The sequence below is a fragment of the Dermacentor variabilis genome, chromosome 3 (assembly GCF_050947875.1).
Source record: "Dermacentor variabilis isolate Ectoservices chromosome 3, ASM5094787v1, whole genome shotgun sequence".
Lineage (NCBI taxonomy): Eukaryota > Metazoa > Arthropoda > Arachnida > Ixodida > Ixodidae > Dermacentor > Dermacentor variabilis.
Window position 1 is genome coordinate 44,167,525 of NC_134570.1, and position 23,602 is coordinate 44,191,126.

The 23,602-nt window shown below is 50.2% G+C and overlaps 1 protein-coding gene across 1 annotated transcript; it reads right to left on the minus strand.

The window, feature by feature from the left end:
• Positions 1–7,753: 7,753 nt before the first annotated feature.
• On the minus strand, positions 7,754–23,488 carry LOC142575478 (high-affinity choline transporter 1-like). The gene is made up of 6 exons (XM_075684875.1): positions 23,315–23,488; positions 18,264–18,412; positions 16,907–17,056; positions 14,948–15,077; positions 12,585–12,796; positions 7,754–8,292 (listed from the first exon to the last, which is right to left on the minus strand). The coding sequence occupies exons 1-6, from the start codon at positions 23,445–23,447 to the stop codon at positions 8,080–8,082; spliced, it is 987 nt and encodes a 328-aa protein (XP_075540990.1). The 5' UTR covers positions 23,448–23,488; the 3' UTR covers positions 7,754–8,079.
• Between the last annotated feature and the right edge of the window lie 114 nt (positions 23,489–23,602).

A 23,602-nucleotide genomic window follows, 5' to 3' on the forward strand; every position in this document is an offset into this window, starting at 1 on the left:
GTCGCCGCGCTCCGTATGCTGTATGCGCGAGCGAAAGCTTGCGAGGGTCAGCCGACGATCGCGGCTCAATCTCGCGCGCGCAAGAAAGGATATCGGGGAGGACGCGCGCCGTCTTCCGTCGCGCGTAAGGCACCGGGGGGGGGGGGGGGAGGGCAAGACGGGAGCAAGAGGGGCATTCTACTCCGGCGGCCGCTGCGTACGGCGCGGCACGCGGCCGCCCATATCTGAAAGCGATCTCCGATGTGGACAAAGTACGCCGAGCGTTGGTAGCTTCATATGCGCTGTGCTTTCGACGCTTAGTTCGCGTTGAAACGAGACGGAGCACGAAGGTCAATCCGCTCGCTGCTGCTACCGCGCTTGTTGCACTCTAACGTTTTGACAGCGAGTTGCCGCGGTCATCGAGTGAGGCCTGTTCATTGTTGCGTTTCGCCTGCGACACGTGGTTTTGCCGGCGCGTCTGCGGCGGGGCGGCAGACATTTTGGCCCGATCGTCGTCGCCGCAACACTCATCGCCAGGTGTTTCCAGGCGCGTCTGCGGCGATGCGACCGCCTAGGGATCCTCCTCGCATTCCAGTCATTGTGCCCGAAACAGGCGATGCCAAAGCAGGGATCTCATTCCAGTTATTGGGCCCGAAACAGGCGATGCCAAAGCAGGGATCTCGTTCCAGTCATTGTGCCCGAAACAGGCGATGCCAAAGCAGGGATCTCATTCCAGTTATTGGGCCCGAAACAGGCGATGCCAAAGCAGGGATCTCGTTCCAGTCATTGTGTCCGACCGGCAGCGCCACGACAGGGTGCTACGAGATCGTGCGCAGCGCCACGACCAGGTGCTACGAGATCGTGCGCAGCGCCACGACCAGGTGCTACGAGATCGTGCGCAGCGCCACGACAGGGTGCTACGAGATCGTGCGCAGCGCTACGACAGTGTGCGTCACCATTAGCCCATTGTACATTCACGTGCTCGTCTTTTGAGGGGTTCCTTCTTGCCCTCAACTGCGAGAGTATAAAAACAGCTGCCCCCGGACGCCAAAAGGAGGGCTCCGATTTCTTCTGTTGAGTGAAGTGCTCTCCCGTCTCTCTACTTCGGTCAAACCTGACCACCAACTCTTTGCGATGTTAAAATAAACAAGTTGTTTCGTTGTTACCAGTCGACTCATGCTTTGCCGGGACCTTCGGATGCTTGCAGTTGTACCCCAGGCCGCCAGGCCAACGCTACCCTTGGGGCTTGCGACCCAGGTACAACCACGGGCGTCAGCGCCGAGTTCCCATCTGATCGCTCCAGTGTCGCGGATCCAAACATCTGGTTGCCAGCGGTGAGATCGCCTACGACTTCAAACAACGGTCTGCCAGCGGCGAGATCGCGACAACGGAGGCCAGCAGCGAAGAGATGCAGTTGACGGTATGCTGAGCAGCTCAACGACGATCCGGGAGCAGTGCAACGAGCCCTGTGTGACGACTGGTTGCCTGCAGCGGAACGACTGCGCGGAATTCCTGCCTGCGAGGTTTGGTGAGTGCGGGACTTTCTTCTTCTGAGCTTTGCCAGGCTTTTTGTTAGTGTTAGAAACAGAGCTGGTAATTGTGGTTGTCGTTGCTGCCGGGTTAGTTGCGGCAAGACAATAATAGGCAGTAGAGAAAGCGGCATTCAGAGCAGCCATGGATTTGAAGTCGTTGCGCAAACCGAAATTGTTGGAGCTTGCAAGAGAGTTGGGTCTGGATGTCTCAGACAAACTAAGAAAACCTGAACTGCTAAAGGCTATTCTTGAGTTAGAGGCTGAGGATGACGAGCTGTCGGAATGCCTTGAGACTATTGAGGAGAGGTCAAAAAGACAGGAGCGCGAACTTAAAGAGCAAAAAGAAAAAGAAGAGCGTGAACGTAAAGAACAGAAAGAAAAAGAAGAGCGTGAACGTAAAGAACAGAAAGAAAAAGAAGAGCGTGAACGTAAAGAACAGAAAGAGCGAGAGCAACAAGAGCGTGACCGTCAACACGCTTTGGAAATGAAGCGTCTTGAGGTAGAGATGGAACGCGCTCGTAATGGAAGTCAGGCACACGGTGCAGGAGAACGAGTATTGTTCAAAATGACTGACCTGATGCGGCCGTTTAAGCTTGGAGAGGACATTGGTTTGTTCCTGGTTAACTTTGAGCGAACGTGCGAGAAGCAGGGGTTCTCTCGGGAAACGTGGCCACAGCGCTTGCTCACTTTGTTACCCGGCGAGGCGGCCGACGTAGTCGCTCGCTTGGATAGAGAGGAAGCAGAGGATTTCGACAAAGTAAAATCAAGTCTGCTAAAAAAGTACCGGCTGTCTGCGGAGGCGTTCCGTCGGAAGTTTCGGGAAAATGAGAAAGGCAGAAGTGAGTCATATACAGAGTTTGCGTATAGGCTTATGTCGAACATGCAGGAGTGGCTCAAAGAAGAGAAAGCGTTTGGTGACCACGATAAAGTTCTGCAGTGCTTCGGGCTAGAACAGTTTTATAGTCGGTTACCGGAGAACGTGCGATACTGGGTCTTGGATAGGCCAGACGTGAGTACGGTGGCTAGAGCCGCTGAGCTAGCCGAGGAGTTTGTGACGCGTCGAGCTCGCGGAGCTAAGGACGGTCAAAAGGGTGAATTTGGCTCCAAGTCTGAGAGGCCAAGGTTCACGCCCATGAGATTTAAGGGGGACACGCGTAGTGAGGATGCGAGTGAAAGCAATCCGACCAAACGTAAAGAGACGGCAGCCGAAGCCGAACGCAGAAAGCGGTTCGAGATGAGGCGAGCGGGCGTTTGTTATACGTGCCAGAAGCCGGGTCACTTTTCGGCGCAGTGTCCGGAAACAACACCAAAAGTTGTGTTTTTTTCAATAGGCAGCACTGACGAGAACATGAAGCTTCTCGAGCCTTACATGCGAGACCTCCTCGTGAACGGGAAAGAGTGCCGAGTGCTTCGCGATTCCGCAGCTACGATGGATGTAGTTCACCCGTCTTACGTAGAACCCCATATGTTCACGGGCGAGTGCGCATGGATCAAGCAAGCCGTGGAAGCTCATAGCGTGTGTCTGCCGGTAGCAAAAGTGCTTATTGAAGGACCTTTCGGAGCGCTTGAGACAGAGGCGGCAGTGTCATCTATGCTGCCACCCCAGTACCCGTACCTATTTTCAAACAGGTCCGATCACCTCCTGCGCGAGAAGGGGCTTTTGTTTGGTGAAGCTAGTGTTCAGGCCTTAACCAGATCGAAGGTTCGGGAGCTCGCTGCAAAGGCGGTAGTTGCGGGGCCGACGTTATCAAACAACGAAAAAGGGTCAGAGGCGCAGCAAGCTGATATTCAGAGCACGCCCGAACTGAATAAACTTGAGTCTGTAACGTTAAAGGCGCCAGATACTGGAGAGGAAACGCCCGACGCGGGAAAGTTAGAAGAGCTATCTACTGATTTGCTCATCGCGCCGACGTCAGACGGACTTGATAGGTTGCTAAAAGTCAGCCGGACGGCTTTGATAGCCGAGCAAAAAAAGGATGGCAGCCTGGAAAACGTGCGCTGCAATGTCAAAGAAGGTATCGCCAGGAAAACTGCGCGTTTTGTGGAAAGAGGTGGAGTCCTGTACCGGAAGTATCTAGACCGCCGAGGAGTGGAGTTCGATCAGCTGGTCGTGCCTCAATGCTATCGTCAGGATCTGCTGCGCTTGTCACACGGGGGTTCGTGGTCCGGACACCTAGGAGTTAAGAAAACTAAGGACCGTCTCTTGCAAGAGTACTATTGGCCAGGGTGTTTTCGGGACGCAGACCATTTCGTGAGGACATGTGACACTTGTCAGCGGGTGGGCAAACCAGGGGACAAATCAAGGGCGCCGTTGAAATTGGTACCTATCATAACGGAGCCTTTTAGACGGCTCGTTATTGATACAGTGGGACCTCTGCCGGTAACAGCCACGGGGTACAGACACATTTTGACTGTGATCTGCCCAGCGACAAAGTTCCCTGAAGCAGTGCCGCTTAAAGAACTCAGCTCAGTTGAGATAGTTAATGCACTACTGTCCATATTTGCGCGAGTTGGTTTTCCTGCAGAAATTCAATCAGATCAGGGCACAGTGTTTACTAGCGCTTTGACGACAACTTTTCTCGAAAGGTGTGGGGTAAAGCTGTTACACAGCTCAGTGTACCACCCACAGTCGAATTCCGTTGAGAAGCTCCACTCCGTCATGAAGCGCGTGTTGAGAGCCTTGTGTTTTGAACATCAAACTGACTGGGAGCTGTGTCTGCCTGGGGTGATGTTTGCGTTAAGAACCGCGCCGCATGCGGCTACGGGGTTTTCGCCAGCTGAACTGGTGTACGGTCGCTCGCTTCGATCTCCGCTTCGCATGCTTCGAGAATCATGGGAAGGTAGGGGCGACGACCCAGTCGTGGTGGAGTACGTGCTTAAGCTCCTCGAACGCTTAAGAAGGGCACAGGAGTTGTCAGGTGAAGCAATGGCAGAGGCCCAGCAGAGGGCCAAGGTTTATTATGATCGGACAGCCAGGGCCCGTCGTTTTGAGGTTGGCGATGAGGTCATGATATTGCGCACATCGCTAAACAACAAACTAGACGTGCAGTGGGAGGGCCCAGCACGAATTGTTCAGAAACTGTCGGACGTTAACTACGTGGTAAGTCTGCCAGGAAAGCGGAAAGCACAGCAAGTTTACCACTGTAATCTGCTCAAACCTTATAGACAAAGGGAAGCAGTGGTGTGCCTGATGGTAAACGTTCCTGAAGAGCTTCCGGTCGAGCTTCCGGGACTAGGCTCAGTGACGAACAGGGAAGACACCGGTCAAGTCATTAGTGACCTTATCAGTAAAGCACCGCTGTCGCCCGAGCAGAAAACCGAACTACACCAGCTATTACAAGAGTTTCAGGGTCTGTTCTCTGAGAGGCCTGGTAGGACTTCTGTACTTACTCATGATATAGAACTTACCTCCACAGAGCCAGTACGATCCAAGGCGTATCGGGTGTCACCCCGCCAGAGCGATATTATGGAGGCTGAGGTAAAGAAAATGCTACAGCTCGGTGTTATTGAGGCAGGTGAGAGTGATTATACCTCCCCTTTGATTTTAGTTGAGGTACCGGGCAAGGAACCTCGTCCTTGCGTCGACTACCGCAGGCTTAATTCCATCACTAAGGATCAAATTTATCCGATCCCTAACATCGAGGAGCGCCTTGAGAAAGTTAGTAGCGCTCAGTTTATTTCCACCCTAGATCTTGTCAGGGGTTATTGGCAGGTTCCACTTACAGAAGAGGCTAGTAGGTATGCGGCGTTCATTTCACCAATGGGAACATTCCGTCCTAAAGTGTTGAGTTTTGGTTTGAAGAACGCGCCATACTGTTTTTCAAGCCTCATGGATAAAGTGTTGCGGGGACAGCAAGAATTCGCTTTACCGTATCTAGACGACGTAGCGATATTCTCCGCATCCTGGTCGGAGCATATGACACACTTGCGGGCAGTGCTAACCCGCCTGCGCGAAGCGGGCTTGACAGTCAAGGCTCCTAAGTGCCAGTTAGCACAGGCCGAGGTTGTCTACCTCGGTCACATGATTGGTCAGGGTCGTCGCCGCCCCTCTGAAATAAAAGTGGCCGCTGTGCGAGACTTTCCGCAACCGCGCACCAAGACCGATATTCGGTCGTTCTTGGGTGTCGCCGGCTACTATCAGAGGTACATCCCTAGGTACTCTGATATCGCGGCTCCCCTGACGGATGCTCTAAGAAAAACAGAGCCTCAAACAGTCGTCTGGGACGAGACAAAGGAAAGAGCTTTTAGCGCCCTAAAGAGTGCCCTAACAAGCCAGCCTGTGCTACGATCGCCAGACTATACAAAAGGGTTCATTGTTCAGTGCGATGCTAGTGAGCGAGGCATGGGCGTTGTACTGTGCCAACGGGAAAATGGAGAAGTAGAACACCCCGTCCTGTATGCTAGTCGTAAGCTGACCAGTCGTGAGCAGGCGTATAGCGCCACCGAGAAAGAGTGTGCATGTCTCGTGTGGGCCGTTCAGAAATTGTCATGCTATCTAGCCGGCTCGAGGTTTATCATTGAGACGGATCACTGCCCTCTCCAATGGCTGCAGACCATCTCTCCCAAAAATGGCCGCCTCCTGCGCTGGAGCCTCGCTTTACAACAATATTCCTTTGAGGTGCGTTACAAAAAGGGGAGTCTCAACGGTAACGCCGATGGCTTAAGTCGAAGCCCCTAACGTAGGAATCAGCCTCAAAATTGTTTGTTACTGATGTTTTCTTCCTGAGGCAGGATTTTTTTTTTAACATATTGCTTTTGTTTAGTGTTTCAAAGTGATGATATGCTTTCTAGTGCAATTTTTCAATTTGTGGACGCGTTCTGAGTGATGCTAGACTACTGTAAGGAACTAGGCAGTGGTATAAAAAGGGGAAAGAGCCTGGCAGGGCTTAGTGAGGGTTGTGCCGTGCTTGCTGACTGAGCGGTTGAGTTTTCAGCGTAGTTCTAACGCTTGCCGGGAACGAGAACAAAAATGTGAACTCTCCCGAAGTCACTTTGCAGTGCCCCGTGCGAACCTGAACAAGAGAACGAGGCTTTCTCTGTGCGCTGCGCTCAAGAAACGTCGAGGGACGCCCGACTTCGGTTATGAGCATCATCGAGCGACATCCCTCCGGACAGCGGATGCAGTCCCCTGTCCATCGGGATCTCCTTCCCCCGGCGGGGCGGTCTGTTGCGTTTCGCCTGCGACACGTGGTTTTGCCGGCGCGTCTGCGGCGGGGCGGCAGACATTTTGGCCCGATCGTCGTCGCCGCAACACTCATCGCCAGGTGTTTCCAGGCGCGTCTGCGGCGATGCGACCGCCTAGGGATCCTCCTCGCATTCCAGTCATTGTGCCCGAAACAGGCGATGCCAAAGCAGGGATCTCATTCCAGTTATTGGGCCCGAAACAGGCGATGCCAAAGCAGGGATCTCGTTCCAGTCATTGTGCCCGAAACAGGCGATGCCAAAGCAGGGATCTCATTCCAGTTATTGGGCCCGAAACAGGCGATGCCAAAGCAGGGATCTCGTTCCAGTCATTGTGTCCGACCGGCAGCGCCACGACAGGGTGCTACGAGATCGTGCGCAGCGCCACGACCAGGTGCTACGAGATCGTGCGCAGCGCCACGACCAGGTGCTACGAGATCGTGCGCAGCGCCACGACAGGGTGCTACGAGATCGTGCGCAGCGCTACGACAGTGTGCGTCACCATTAGCCCATTGTACATTCACGTGCTCGTCTTTTGAGGGGTTCCTTCTTGCCCTCAACTGCGAGAGTATAAAAACAGCTGCCCCCGGACGCCAAAAGGAGGGCTCCGATTTCTTCTGTTGAGTGAAGTGCTCTCCCGTCTCTCTACTTCGGTCAAACCTGACCACCAACTCTTTGCGATGTTAAAATAAACAAGTTGTTTCGTTGTTACCAGTCGACTCATGCTTTGCCGGGACCTTCGGATGCTTGCAGTTGTACCCCAGGCCGCCAGGCCAACGCTACCCTTGGGGCTTGCGACCCAGGTACAACCACGGGCGTCAGCGCCGAGTTCCCAACAGATCGTACCAGCAGTCCGATCCCAAACATCATGTTAACCTGTGCGAGCGTGACACCGTGCTTGTTAATTTAGTTAGTAAGCGAATGTTTACAAGTTTGTGCAGCCGATAAATCTACTATCCTTACTTCGTGTAGCTGCCTACTAATTTGCTATCGCAATCGACGCTTCGTCTTTCGGGCGAAACTGCGACTTTTCCACCGATTATTTAAAGTGGCTCTTGCAAGTTGCTAATCTAGACCGCTGACCAGTTCACGGAGCGTTAACTGGTCAGCAATCCAGATAACCATCAGCTTTAAATCACAGCGCTTCTATACGGGGCTGGCTCGATAAATATATGGGCACTCCATTACAGTTTGCTGAGTTGTCTCGGGACTTTTGTTGCAGCAGGCATATGCTTCGTCCTGTTGCAGAAGTTAGTGTCACCTAGCACCACTCACGGCCATGGCGGCACATGTGGAACATGCAGCACGGCTTCTGAGATTTGCGTGCAATCTTGGAGGCCATGCAGGCAGTGTCACAGAGGCTGCAGCCTCAATAAGCTTCTTTTTTCTATAGTCTTTTACCTATGATAGAGCCATAGGTGTTGGTGTCCTTGAGGTAGAAGATGCACACGAACTGCGGGAAGAGGAGCACGTACACCACGTCCGAGCACAGTGTCCACAGTTCGAACACCGAATGCACCGACAGCGCCAGGTAGGTGGCCGAGGCGCCGATCAAGCAGACCGCGATTCGCAGAATAAAGGCCACCTCCGTCTCGGACGCCTGCACGAAGAAGGAACACCGCAAAGTTCACGACAGGCGTGGGCAAAATACTTCAGATGGCGACCTGCATCAGCTACGCGCACTGGCCAGGTGGCGTCGAGGCTGTTTCAGCTTCCTACGAGTGCTAGCTGTCCACGCCAGCCGCTTGGACTTCGATGGAAATGAGACGACACTAAACGGCAACTGACGCGCGCCCGTTTCATGGTAACCTGGTAAGCGAAGCGTTGCCCTACCCACGGTAGCGTCAGAAAGCATTGTGGGGACTTGGGGAATTCGACGCGCCATTGCGCGGGCGCATTTCACCCATGCTCTGCAATCCTTAAGCCACGCCGTCCTCGCTCCGAACCAGTTGTCAGCGGTGTCGCTCCACTCGCGATGGTTCGCGGTGAGGGCGGAGCTAGTGACGTCACGAAGGGGCCCCTGGTGGCTACTGCCGTGACGGTGGCGGCTCTCTTTCTCCTTGGGACGGCGCCCGGTACGTACATGCTTCCAAGCCCCCCGGCCAGTCAACCCGGGTTGAGGGGGGCAACCGGGGTCAATGTATCGAATGATGCTGGGTTGATGAGTACACGAAAGCTCATGGACGCGGCGCCTTCAAAGGTGCCAAGTCCTCTTCGCATCTGACAACGGCTCCTCTCGTCCGCCAACACCTTTGTGACTAGGACTGAGCTCACGCACGGTGCCTTTGCCCGTGCGGGGAGCGCGTACTGTACCTCGTGTTGATCCTATCCCGACGCTAAGCCGAAGAACGGGTGCCTAGTGCTCGCGCGAGGTCGCACCACGCCGAGCCGCACTTATCGGAGGCCAAAGCCACAGGAGATTGCCCGAGCTCTCGCGAGTTGGCCCATCGGTTATCGTGAGAGCAAGTAGCATAGCCGCCGGGACTTTTCCTAGCGGCGTGTCCCCGCTTGAGCCTGTGCTCTCGCAGCGACGTGCTACAGGCGCCCCTGACTGTATTTTCGCCCTTGGTGCGGGACCCCTTTGGTTCCCCGCCATCCCGGGACCGGACGTTCGTGCACTGTCGGGTGCCGTTGGTGACAATAAACTGTTTCCGTCTACTTACGGCAATACTGTATTCTTGCGTGCGTCGCTCGGTATCCCCTTGTGGCCTGAGCTTGCGCGCGCAGCGGTGCTAGACAGAGAGAAACTTTTATTGACAAACGATTTACGTGCAGTGGTCGGAGACCCTTTAGTCCAAGGCCCCGCTGGCCTCGGCGGCCCGCTTGACCTGTCGGATGAAGGACTGTTGTCCCGCCAGGTCTGAGCTGGTTAGCTGTGCCTCCCATTGCTCCATTGTGTGGTGTGTTTTATCAAACGGGTGCGATTCACAATCCCAAGTAATGTGTTGTAGTGTTGGTATGCCACCGCACCACGGGCAGTCGGGCCTGTAGCGAGTGGGGAACATGGCATTCTGTAATTGAGGCTGACGCGGCCCTGTGGCTTGCCAAGCTCGATCCCGCGGTGGTCGGTACTCCTGTGAGACCCTAAGACCTCACAGCATTCAGCATGCGACAGAGAGTTGATATGACATCAATGTTTGTACCAGAGTCCTTCTAGGCGAAATTTTATAAAGGGAAAATGAGACGTCCACCGAAACGTAGCTAAGTGCTAAAAAAAAAGCCCGACGGGTTCTGTATGGGTTTCCTTTGTCTCAATTTCCCTTTATTAATTACTTTTCTCCACCTTGCGGGTTTCCGCAGAACTGTTAGGTCAAACTCTTGCCTTTACTGCGAGTTGTTGACAAATTCGACTTGGCCCTGCCATCTTCTAGCCGCCTGGTTAGCTCAAATAGTAGAGCGACTGCCCCGGAATGGCGGTGGTCCCGGGTTCGAGTCCCGGACCAGGACGAATTTTTCTTCAACTGCGAGGCTTTTCTTTAGAGGAACCCGTATGGGTTTCCTTTGTATACCAATTGCTATGTCTGGGTGGATGTCTCATTTTGCCTCAATTACTTCTCTCCACCTTGCGGGTTTCCGCAGAACTGTTACGTGCACAGTCTACATTCCACAAATGTGGAATTGTCTGTTGGCTTCGTATGTGCTTGAGTCTGCAGACGAGCGTGACACGGGCGTCAGCAGCTGATCTACGCCTGCGCTGTGAGCTACGTCATGCTCGTCCGCGGCATTCTGTCTGTCGGGTGAATCCAGCTCATTCGCAAGACTCACGTAAAATTGGCTGCATAAAATTGGTTGTGTATCAGTTGTCTCCACGTTGATTTCCTTGCGTTACCACGCAGATTGAGTGGTGACTGTAAGAACCCATCAGCAGCAGTCATTTCTTTAAGCTCACTGCAGGACGAAGGCTTCTGCCTGCGATCTTCAATTACACCTGTCTTGCGCTCGCCCATTCCAACTTTTGCCTGTAAATTTCGTAATTTTATCACCTCACCTAGTTTTCTGCCGTCCTCGACTGCGCTTCCCTTTACTTGGTACCCATTCTGTAACTGTAATAGTCCACCGGTCATCTACCCTACGCACCTACCGGCTATCTACCCTACCCCTGCCTAGCAGTATATTTTTTTCTCCTAATGACAGCTAGGCTATCGACTATTCCCGTTTGCTCCCTGATCCACACCGCTCTTTTTACATCTGTTAATGTTGCCCCTAACATTTCTCGCTCCCTCGCTTTTTGTGCAGTCGTTAACATGTTTTCGGGCTTCATTGTTAACTTCCAAGTTTCTGCCCCATAGGTTAGCACTGGTAGAATGCATTCATTGTACACCTTTCTTCTCAACTATAGTGGTAAGCTTCCAGTCACGATCTGACAATGTCTGTCGTATGCACTACAACCCATTTTACTTCCTCTGTAAATTTTCTTCTCATGATCAGGATCCCCTGCGAGAAATCGACCTAGATAAACGTGCTCCTGTACAGACTCTATAGGGCTGACTGGCGATCCTGAATTCTTGTTCCCTTGCCAGGCTACTGAACATTATCTTTGTCTTCTGCATATTAACCTTCACCCCACTCTTACACTTTCTCAGTTAAGGTCCTCAATCATTTGTTATAATTCGTCCCCAGTGTTTATGAACAGGACAATGTCATCTGCAAACCGAAGGTTGCTGTGATATTCACCGTTGATCCTCACTCCTACGCCTTTCCAGTCTGATAACTTGAATACTTCTTCTATAGCATGAAGAACGTGAATAGCATTCGGGATATTTCGCCTCCTTGCCTGATCCCTTTCATGATAGGCAGATTTCTACTTTGCTTGTGAAACCTAGTTCACTGACGCCCAAGCTCGTGTCCAATCCCCACATATGAGACATACGAGGAAATAATAAATGGTGTCATTACAAAGCATGCTAACCTGTATGAGTACATATTAAAGTCGGTATATTAAAAAGAAAAATACGGATTTCCGTAGCTCTTAAAAGTATATAGATCAAAATAATGTAACGGCTGTTATTTTTTTGCGCTTCATTAGATTACGTACTACAGCCCGCCGCCTACGCTATCACTAGAATTGACTGGTTGTGAGCAGCAGATGATAAGAAATGAAGCAATAGAATCGAGCAAAAGATACGGTAGATTCACATTCTTTAACGTACATGCACTAAATCCACGGTACATAAACGTGTTAGCGTTTATTTTCCTAAACAGACTGGTGGGCTATATTTGTATTGCACGTTAATGTTTTTAGCGCAAAGAAACGCACGACAAGAGAGAAGGCAGACAGGAAGCGGCGCTAGTGACCCGTGCGCCTTCTCTCGTGCCGTGCGTTTCTTTGCGCTAAAAATATTATGATTCTTCTGCATCAGAATGTGACCGCCGCTGTCGGGGAATCGAACCCCTCCAGCTCGTGCCGAGGACGCCATGGCTGCTGTGAGCCACTGGGGTCAGGTAATCGAACGAGAAGAACCGCTACGTTGTTATGGCCCAGCTTTGAATCATTCTTTCTTTTAAGATTTGCTTTTATGGCGGTTTGCATTTTGGCATAGCTTTGGTACCGTGTAATGCATAAACACTGCATGTGATTACACGTTGAATAGGATGAAAATAAACACAACTGCGCAATCACGTTTCGTTGTATAGCATTTAATTAACCGCGTCACGTACATTCTAACATGTGCGCTAGATCTACATATTTTTTGTTGCAATTGTACACGTAATGCCTTGAACTGGCGTATTGCTTTCGGTTGGACAATATATTTTCCGATAAAGCGATTGATTGATTGATTGATTGATTGATTGATTGATTGATTGATTGATTGATTGATTGATTGATTGATTGATTGATTGATCAAAAGATGCGAGCGGGACGTGGCGCAGCCGGAGAATTGAACAACGCACGTCCGGCCGTATGAGCACGTGGTAGACGTTCTTGGTGACCATGGCGGAGGCACTGAACATGGACGAGTCGGCGGACGACATGACGGCCGCCGTGATGCCCAGCATGCCCATGATGGAGACCACGGACGGAGTCAGGTAGCGGATCGACTGCGGCAACACGCTGGACTTGTCGCTCAGCTGCCACGGGCCCGGGTAGCCCACTGCCGTGAAGTCTGCGCCAGAGCATGCGTGCGCGCGCATACCGTCGTGAGTAGGCGTAGAATTTGCTACCTGCAAGCTCCCTAATGGGACACTAAAGGGGAAAGTATATTGGAGCTGCGTTAGTAATTTACTACTCCATCTGTTATACTGAAAAAAGAAAGACCACCCCTTCCCCTACCGGAAAATGGGGGTAAGCGAATCTTGCCCTGCGCACACCTGACCTAGTCAAGTGTTCGACGAAAACTCGTCTGGCGAGGAAACATATTGGTGCCGAGAAAACGAGCACTCGCCAAGAATGAAAGAAAGATAAAGAACAGACATTTCGAGCCCCGTACGGCCGGTTCCCTTGCTTATATGGGCCCGTACGAGTCCCATGCTTATATCTCCATTGTGCTTATATCTTCATTGTGATTATATCTTCATTGTGTTCAAGGGACCCGTATGGGGCCCGAAACGTCTGTTCTTTATTTTTCTAACATTCTTGGCGAGTGCACGTTTTCTTGGCACTAGTACACCTGACCTTCATCACGGGTAAGTAACCCACAGGTAACGGTGACAGATTGCTTCGGTCTCACGCTCCCTTAACTCGGTGTCTTCTTCACGTTGCTGTCGGATTGTCTGGGCTCGGGCGGCTCTAACGGCTGGATCGGCACGACGACGGTGAGCTCTCTCACGGGCGAGTTTTAGCCGCCGCTCGTCGAAGACTGCCTGTTCCTATGAGAACGCATAACCCGAGGCGGTCCCATCCGTTTTCGAAAACTGAACGGAAACGAAGCCGGCGCAGAGCGCGATACCCTTTCCGCCCTTTCCCTCCCCGGCGGAAGCAAAACGGCTGTGATTGCGCGCGTGGCATGGCATTGTGATTGGCTGGTTGCGCGCGTGGCATGAGCGCGCGCCTATGCAGCTAGAAACCTTGCTAATGACTCAGGCTCCGGCGACGGCGCAACTGTCAACTCATCAAACCACCCTTTCTCGCAGCTGCTTTGCTCTGGGAGCAACTGGTTTTTTTTTTGCGTGACCACAACAACGCCAGCGAAACTTGTGAGCCAATACAACCTTCGCTTGGAAAGCCCCTCTTACCCCGAAGTGGGAAAAGACGCAAAAGCGAAGGACAGGTGACGACGCCGCCTTGAAGTTGCCGCACCAACAAATCGTGACGTCACGGATATTGAATGCGTCTGCTGGAGCCTATAGTTAATCCTTCATCGGTAAAAAGGGACATCCATCTTTTTTTTCTAGGAGAGGCAAGGACTGCAGTTTCAGAAAATCTTACAGAGCCACAGCAGCCCAAATGCGGCAGAATACTTGTGAAATCCGTGCTGTCACACCGACATACCGGCATCGAGGTTTCGGCGCGAAATTAACAAAAAGAGAAACGTAACATTGCCCATCATTTTTTCTTCTGATGATGATCGTAAATTGTCGCAAAATTAACGAGAACAGAGTTTTCAAAGAATACTTTATCACAGTCGATAACTGATTTATTCTTCCTTGTTACTGGCTCCTTCAGAGGCGGACTACAACGAAATAGTAGACCGCGTAAAGAATGGTAGTATCGGACAGTTTAGATATGGAACAGCCGCCGTTTGAAATTTTACGCATGCACACTACAAGTGGGCGGGCTGCGAAAATTTCTCACAAATAATCACCAACTCATGGCCGAATGCTAAATGTTGTTGCCGCCTCGTAGATAGAAATCAACATATACTTTATCGGTATGGCAATAAAGCAAAACATCAACATAACAAAAATAGTAACAAAACATCGCTAATACGAGGGGAAAATCCTACCCCCTAAAAAAGAAACTGTTTCCGAAAGAAAATATTTGTATTTAGAAAAAAAGCTAGTTCCTTTCAAAACAATATCGATCGGCGTCAACACACATGTCCGACCATTTCTCCCACTGTTCGAAGCAACTCATGGCGACCCAAGTCAACGCCGCCGCATTCAGACACCCTGCGCGCTGTGGTTATCCCCGCTTCCGCGTCGTGCGCAGTGCTAGCGCCGCCGCATGCGCACACCTTTTAGAATAACGGACTCACCGCATATACTCGCGCCAATAACAGCTCTAAAATAACGCGACAAAGAAGACGAAGCATACACGAAACAGCCACTGCGGTATAATCAGCCCTCTCCATCTGCTATCAGCAATTACTGCGTACTTGTCGTCCTAGCTGCTGCTCCGATGATCAGCGGTGGCAAGGCCATGAAGACGCATCCTAGGGCGGCCGCATAGGAAAGCACCACGGCGTCGAAGTCGCTCTTGCAGCCCAGTATGCATTGAAAATAGACCTGTCCGGGCGAGACCATCATGTCAAAATTGTGAGGCTTGAAGGTGTGCTGAAGAGAGCTGCCAAATCCATATATGTACACTGTCCAGTGCACTTTGATAATTCTGTTTCTGCATTTATTAGACGAGAAAGAATCTCTTGTAAGCGGAAGAAACTATTGTTTCTGTTTCAATGTTGCGCAATGAATTTTTTCGTTAATTCGTTAGCGAATAGGCCAGAGAAAACTTCAAAAGCGGCTCATTTAAAGAAGTCTCAGTTTCGCCCGAAAGGCGAAGCATCGATTGCTATAGAAAATTGGTGGACGGTTATGCGAAATAATTATAGTAGTTTTACCGGCCGTGTAGATTCGTAAGCATTCGCTTACTAACTAAATTCACAAGCATTATGTCACGCGCGCACAGGCCAACATAAACACATCTCCCTCGATGAGCGCGGACACTCGGTGTTAAAATGCTGGCGTGAGGAAGAGCGGCAGCAGCAGCGAGCGAATTGACCTTCGTGCTGCCTCTCGCTTCAACGCGAATTATGCGGCGAGAACACAGCGCACACGAAGGTATCAGCCCTCGGCCCACTTATAGAGTCTGCCCTCATCGCACATTGCTTTCAAGATAGGGCCCGTGTGGCCAGGCTCAGCCGCGCCATATTTAGCCGACGCCGGAGTACACCTCCCTGCTCTCCCTGTGCTTCCCACGCGGTGGAAGACGGCGCGCTTCCTCCCCGCCTTGCTCCTTTGCGAGAGAGAGCAAGTCGCCATTCTGGACTCACTCTCGCACGCTTTCGCTACAATATATGGCGCGCGGCAACGGTGTTATCGCAGTTGGCCTTGACACGGAACATCACGCCGACGCCGACGGCGGAAATGCGCCTTGAGTGTCCATATGATTGCTATCTCAATGAAAGATGATAAAACTGCTTTACTGATTACAAGCAGAGCATATAGTTGGTCTTTCGTACCACTCGCTTGAACGTGCACGACCTTCGCCGTTCGTGCCAAAGAGCCAAACGCAGGCAGCCAAAGGATCGACAGTCGGCTCCGAGGCACAGGTGAGCCCTGCTCCGGAGATCGGCATCACTGACCGAGGGCGCAGGATCCGCGTGTCTCCTCACAACAGAATTCTAGCTAACGGTGTGGCCACACAGTTCTCACATTTTGCCCGGAGCGCCTATGCTGCAATGCTGACAGGAGAACAGTGCCTTTCTTAACGTTCCCTTAGGGGAGACACATCCCTTTCCCTATTCTTTTTCAAGCTTCCCGTTTATATTGCGAGCTGTTTTCCTTGTTCATACAAGCTGGTGATGTTTCCAGTCGGTGGGTATGCTGCATAAGCGCTGCGTGCTCATTCTTCACAATTGTGTAGCTGTTTGAGCGAGTTCTTGCTTTCATATGGTTAGCGTGCGATAAACAAGGACAAATAAAAAAAGGAGAGAGAAATGGAGCATACACGTAACGTTAACTTTCAACTGAACTTTTATTAACGTATACCTCGCTACATATTGTATCTAGGATATACGGTCGCCGCGCATGCTCACCGCATTCCCATTCCTAACCAAAAATTCAAATTTTTCAAGTTCTTGTTCAAGCTCATGTGTCCTTGTTCCTCTCTTCTTTGTTCTTGTTTATCGTGTGCGACGCATATGAAGTACCCATTATTCCTCGACACCTGGTACATCACCCATTCGTGCCTGTTGGATCGGTAAAGTGAACAACACATTTCTTCAGGTGTGGCGAGATGGCTTCTTTTGAGAGACTCCTATTCTGCATTCCTGACTTGCCACTGGCTTTGCAGTCATATTTAGTGCGATTTACCATTTAGCCTCCTCCTTACCCACCTGCCACGGGATGCCTCCGAGAGCGGTCATAAGAAAGGCGTCGAACAGCTGGCCGGCGTCCGCCATCGGAATGTGGACGAGCAATTCGGTCTCAGGACCGGTCACAGTTCCCACGCCGCGGCCTTTCAGGACGTACGGCACGCACGCCCACTGCGGCATCAGTAGACACAACGGCACGCATGTAAAATCATGTCAGTGGTCATTAGATCATTTCTTTTACAGCGAAGCTGTTAGCTTCTATAGTTGGTCAGGATTTTTCGTCGACTCGCGCTCAGCCAAAAACAGTACTGCCACCTAGCGGCTACGACCACTCAAACAAACCTTAAACGGCAGCTGGAAAAAGGGCTTTATCTATGAGTTTCCGCGTAAAAGATTTATGTTTTATAACATATTCGAATTACAATCCGAAGCCATCACGTCTGCAGCTTGTGCGTAAGTCGTACCTCACAAATTTTCTGACGCAATGTACGTTGAAAATTTCAATAAATTCAGTAAGGCACTTGCGCTTGGCGGAGAGCCTATAAGAATGAGGTACACTTCCGCACACGTGCGTGCGCGCGTGACGTACGTGGCGCACAGTGTACATGCCCTTGACGCGTGGGCGCTCTGTACGTTGCATCTGTCGCACAGCGTGCGCTGCCACGGTAATCGACATTATGGCAAACACTGTCCAGAAAGAGTGCCGCCACCTAGCGGCCGCGCCCACTCAGACAGCCCTCGAACGGCAGCTAGAAGCTAGAAAAGGGGGGAGGGGGATGACGCCACTAGACAGCTCACCTGCCGTTGGTGGCGTGTGGATTGACGTCAATCGGAGCAACCCAATGGCAGATAGGTAGGCCTCGTATACGTAACTAGACAGCGCACCTGCCGTTGGTGGCGTGTGGATTGACGTCAATCGGAGCAACCCAATGGCAGATAGGTAGGCCTCGTATACGTAGGTCTGCCGAAGAGCAGCGTGAGCCTTACAAGCAGCGGCGTGCTGCCAGCCCCGAGGAACTACGTGCGCAAGGGGCCGAGCATGTAATCTCGTCCAAGTGGCGGTACTTGTCTAACGTCGGTTGTGCTTGTCTAACGTAGGCAACAGCTTCGCTGTACATCCGCTTTCACGGGGTGAAACGGAGGCGGATTTTTTAAAATCATATTTACGTAAGTAGTTTGAGTATACCGTGCATGAGCATTAAAAATCTCCCTTAACTATGAGTACAAACGCTTCAAATGGCGTATTCTCTGCTTTGCGTGACTTTCGAAGTACTCTTTCAAAGCGAGCCCATTGATTGATTACCGCGAACGACTTGAGCTCAAACGGTCTGCTATGCCTTTGTCACGAACGCACCGTGAAAAAGACATTATTCTTTACCAGGAATACTGCCGTGGTGCATAGCTGGAGGACGTCGGTGTAGGCGATGGAGAAGTGGCCTCCCAGCCCGGTGTAAAAGAATATGGTCGTCGCGGCAATGACGATGAAGAGTTGCGAGTCCACTTCCAACATGGCGTCCGCCGTGTCACCTGCGGCGCCGAACACGCGAGGTTACGTACCGTTACGCAGTGTCACGCACACAGGCGATACTTTAGGGCGTAAACCTCACAATAGTCAGCAATGATCGCTCGAAGACCTAACCTTTGACATTTGTTTTCGTTTTTAGTCTGGCGAATAGCGTCGGTGTTATCCGAAGACTGCGCGAGCATACGCTGCGGTGTTACTGAGTGTTGCATAAAATAGGAGTGGCAGGTATGCGTGACACTTCAAGCTAAACCAACAGCCGATTTGTCACAAAAGGTTGTATTTCGCAGAGGGTTCAGTTTAATACGACCGGTTGCGACCATTCCTTGCGTTCTTGATCGTAATAGAAACTAAGTGTGCGTCGCCTGCGGTGACGCTTTGTAAATAAATTGTTGATTAAAGCCCCATTTCACAAGAGCGGTTACAGATGGCGCCACCTTCTCGTATTCAGTAGAAAGAATTTAATTTATAAAGATAAGGAGGGAAAATATAGAATTCACTAATACATGCCGTTGACATTTCATCGGTAATATACAGGTTAGCAATGCAGGCGATTGCATTAAAGCTGCAGCAAGGGTGGGCTGAAAATAAGTGGCACATTGGGAGAACTTCAGAATGGCTTCAGAATCGGTAGGCGTCCGGATGATTACGTATTTGTTCTTACTCCCTGTATTGAAATATCCGGAGGAGAAATGAGACTCTTAAATGCGAGTTTTTTAGACATTACTGGAGCACATGACAACGTAGACTGCAACATTTTGTGGGAAACTTGAAACAGGGCCGCAACCCACAACATATGATGGGATATTCTCGAAGAAGGCGTGGGAAACGACTGTTACAGCCTTTGAGAGAGATTTAACTAGAAAATACAGTTTGCGTTGAATTGGAAGGGATGAGGAGCGAGAAGAATGCGCTCATATCAACAAAGGACTGAGGCAGGGGTGCCCTTTATCCCCAATGCTATTTATGGTGTCATGGGGAGGAGGAAAAGGGCGCTGGAGGGAATATCGGGTTTAATATCTCAGACAGGCAGGTATAGTAGTACAGCAGCAGCTTCCAGGTTTGTTTTATGCTGACGACACTGTGCTGCTTGGTAACAGGCAAATTTATACGCAACATCTGGATAAGATTCGGGGATAGGAACGTGAGAATTTAGCATCGATATATAGGGTTAGAAAATCAGGTTTTATGACATTCAATAAAAAGTGTGAGTAGGCAGTGTCAACACAGGTCCAGGAAATACCTCAGGTAAAAGAATACAAATACCTTGACATATGAATAAACAAAGGATATAGATATATGGAAACACAGGAAGAAACAATAATAGCAAAGGGGAAGAGAAATGCGGCCATAACGAAACACAGAGCGCTATGGAGCTTCAATACTCGTAAGTATGCGGCGATCCGAGGTACGTGAAAATGTATAATGGTTCCAGGAATTACATTTGAAAATGCGTTTCTTTGCTTGAAGTCAGGGGTGCAATCAGGACTCAATGGCAACCAAAAGTCAGTGGGACGCCTAGCAAAGTGCACTCACGGGAACACTACAAATGAAGCTGTGCAGGGTGATATGGGCTGGACAAGTTTTGAAGTGAGGGAAGCTGCGAGTAAAATTCATTGTGAAGAACGACTGAGGAATATGGAAGAAAGTAAATGGGCTGGGAGAGTGTTCAGGTATATTTATGGGGAAAACATTGACTCACATTACAGGAAAAGAACAACGAAGCTTACCAGCAAGTATGCGACCGGTATAGTAAGCAGCATGGCAACAAAGAATGTCAAACGCAAAGTCAGAGAGGCTGGACGATCTCATGGTTTGTGGCAATTGAAAAGAAACCTGCTATCAGTAACAACCTAAGAGTAATAAAAACTCAGAGAAGCTCGTCACTTTTTGAAGCGAGATAAGGATGCCCTAAAACACGTAGTTATAAAGCGAGGTACACCAAGGAAGAAAAAGCATGTGCTTGCTGTGGTGAAGCTAGGGAAAAGACGGAGCATGTTGTGATTGGAATGTAAAGATATCTGCATAGCGATAGATTTAGGCTCCTCCGGCCTCCTTGAATCCCTTCGGTTCAGGGATAGCAGGGGTAAAGTAAATCTCCGAAATAAAGAGTAGTAAGAGGGGATTCGAGGTTTGATGGCAGAAGAGGAGGGAGACCACAAACAACGGGGGCGTGCAAAAACAAAGTTCCCAATAGTGGTTAAAAAAATTTGGTGCTGGGAATTGCTTGCGTACACAATTCTAGTTCATGAGGTGGTCTGCTCGAAGCGGCGGATATTACTTGCACAAGATATTGAAATACATAATCGACAAATTAACAGACATTCACTAAATAGATTTTTAACTAATTACCTTATGGCCCATGTTACAATTTACATATTGTGGCCATGGAATTCGCAAGGCGGATCCATTTGAAACGAATTCTCAGGAGTACACCAGTTCTGATATATTAATTCCAGAACTTTGCGAAAAAATGCGTAGGCGTTTCAGTTACTTTTGTGCTTAAATGCATACAACGACGTTTTGTTAAGAAGGTAACTGAAATGTCAATGCATTTCTCCGCAAAGTTCGGGAATTACTATCTCGAAACTGGTGTCATACTGAGAATTCGTTCCAAGTGGATCCGCCTTGCGAACTCCACGGCTACAATTTGTAAATTGCAACATGGACCCTATGGTAATTAGATTAAATCTAATTAGTAAATGTTTGTTAATTAGTTGATTATGTATTTCAATTTTTTGTGCAAGTAATGTCCACCTGTTCGAGTAGACCAGCTCATGAACTAGAATTGTGCTGTCAGCAAGCTTTAAAAATTTTTGAAAGTTCGCTGAAACACCCCGTATATACCGAGTGAACGTTTCTGCAGATCCAGTGATTTATAAGGATTCGAAATGAACGGGCTACGTGCGAAACCTCTACTTACTTCGAAAGTTCCGGCAACTGTCCGGCCTTCGGCAGAAGGCAGGACTCCGGGCCGGTTAAAACATCGTCAGAGTGGGTCAAGAAAGAAAAAACCTAACTTATCGTCAGGGAGGGTTAAAAGTTTACAGTTTTATGGAAACAGGGGTCGTACACGGCAGCAGCAGCGCCACATGTTGTAACACAGTACTTTCCTGAATCACAACGCATTAGAAAAGTTTTTGCATTGCGGCATAAATAAAATTATATCTATTATGGGCTAGTAATTTTTCCCATCAACGCCTTCGTGACAGAAGATAGGCAGGACATAACATTTCTGTGCTTGGCCTCCGAGATTGCAAAGGCACGATTCGGGATGTCGCGGTTTTGTGCATGGCCTCTGAGACTGGGCAGCACGCGTTGTCTTGTCTATGCGTCTACGGTGTCCCGATGCTTCGCAACACATGTTTTTGTGCTTATAGCACACATCACTAATAATTACCACACTTGTATTAGATATTTGTCTTACGCATTTTACAGTGACTAAGGTTTTAGTTTTCTTTACCGCCATAATACATCTACTATTAGGAATGTATTACAATGGGTACATTTTCATTTACCCATTCAAAACTCATATGTCTACTTGCACGGCGCTTTTGGGCCATGGGCCATCCCTGACCTTTGCGCAAATAAAAAAAAAAAAAAAGAAACAGCGATTATTACCGATACTCCCTAATGCGAAACATGAGCGCAGCTGTATACGTATTTTCATTTCGCGATATGTTGACTGGCGCGGACAATCTGTCTCGTGCTCCACGTTGCAAACGGAGCGAAGTGTGGCACGACTGCCTCGCTAGTCGGGAAATCGCGAGAAGCAGCGGGTGAGTGACGCGTGCGCGCGATTCACAGCAGCCGCCGTCGACTGACCTCCCAGACCAGTGTATCGGATTGGAACAAAAACGAAAAAAAAAACCCCTATATTTTCGACCGGAAGCAAATCGTAACCAGAACGTTATCTATTATTTTGTTTCACAGGGAAATAAATATTTTTGATCGGTTTTCGGTTCAAGGGGAAAGTCGGCAATCCGAAACAACCGACGTCAGGTAACGTCCGATTTGGCGCGTATCTCAGGGGCCCGCATAAGCGCGTATACCTCGGGCAGGGACAGTGCGAGTGGTAGCCGGGCGAGCACTCCACTAATCTTAGCCTGCCACTCGGTGCAATAGCAGATCGGCATCGTAGCGAAACCCAAGGATAGCGCGCCGAAGAGCCTATAGTTTCGTTTTCTACGGGTGCAACGATTTGTTACCGAAGCTTTATCGTTCGCCTAGGTTCGTTTTATCGGAACAATGGTCTCGCATTTCGGCGAGTACACTCGATGACCCGCTGCTTCTGCGATCATGCTCAGTACCTCGAGTCAAGGCACTGTGCATGACCTCAGAATTAATTATTCACTTATAGTGAAAAATAAATACTGCGTTTTTATCGGTATTTTGCTTCGAAGATTTTTTGCAAGCGAACTAAAACCGTTATGAACCGTTACGGATTATTCTTGTTTTTCGTCCCAGAGCAGGACCGGAGGGAAACATTTTTCAGTGGAACAAATTTAAACAATAACGAAAAACATTTCGTTCTGACACCCTGTCCCAGACGACGCTCGCTACTCTGGCGCCATCTCGTAGCCGTCGTCGCCGCGCAATACGCTTTTCTTCTCACGGTCTCGCCATACCCTCCTCTCCGCTTTTCTCCTCGCGTCTTTCATCCACCGCTACGCTCCGCGCTCGCTTTCATCTTTCGCTGTGCTCGCTCACTCGGTTACGCCACCGCCTCCGACGCCGACGCACGCCGCGAGAACGGGTCGCATAGGAGCTGCGCTCAAAAACCACACGTCGTCATCGTCACGCGTGTTTCGTGAACACGCATACGGAGAAGCTACAGCTGTCGAGCCCAACGATGTCCAACATCGGTGCGTGCAGAGCCCAGACCCTCGATCAACGTTCCTGCTCACCCAGCGCGGCCAACATGGCGGCCGTCCACAATACCTCGCCGCACACGGCCGGCAGGCACAGCAGCAGCCCCATCCAGCGGCCGTACAGCTCCTGGAACGGGTCGAGCATCGTCACCGCGTTCGTCGTCCTCATCTTTTGCGCGAAGAAGAAGCCGCCTGCGATCACAAGGCGCGCATGCGCGGCCTTTGGTATAGACGAAAACTTGGCATCCATATTGCAATATACACGACGGTCACAATTCTTTTTTTTTTTACGTAGCGACCCGTACGTGTTCGTGATGAAAAAAA

Bases quoted from the DNA above. Each gene is read 5' to 3' on its own strand.
- LOC142575478 (XM_075684875.1), bottom strand. From the start codon at position 23,447: ATGAGGACGACGAACGCGGTGACGATGCTCGACCCGTTCCAGGAGCTG. The intron at 12,797-14,947 runs GTACGCAGTAAT...GCTCTGGCGCAG, and splicing joins AGCAGCAGCTAGGACGACAA to ACTTCACGGCAGTGGGCTAC. The intron at 8,293-12,584 runs GTGCGTTGTTCA...TTCTTCGTGCAG, and splicing joins ACGTGCTCATACGGCCGGAC to GCGTCCGAGACGGAGGTGGC.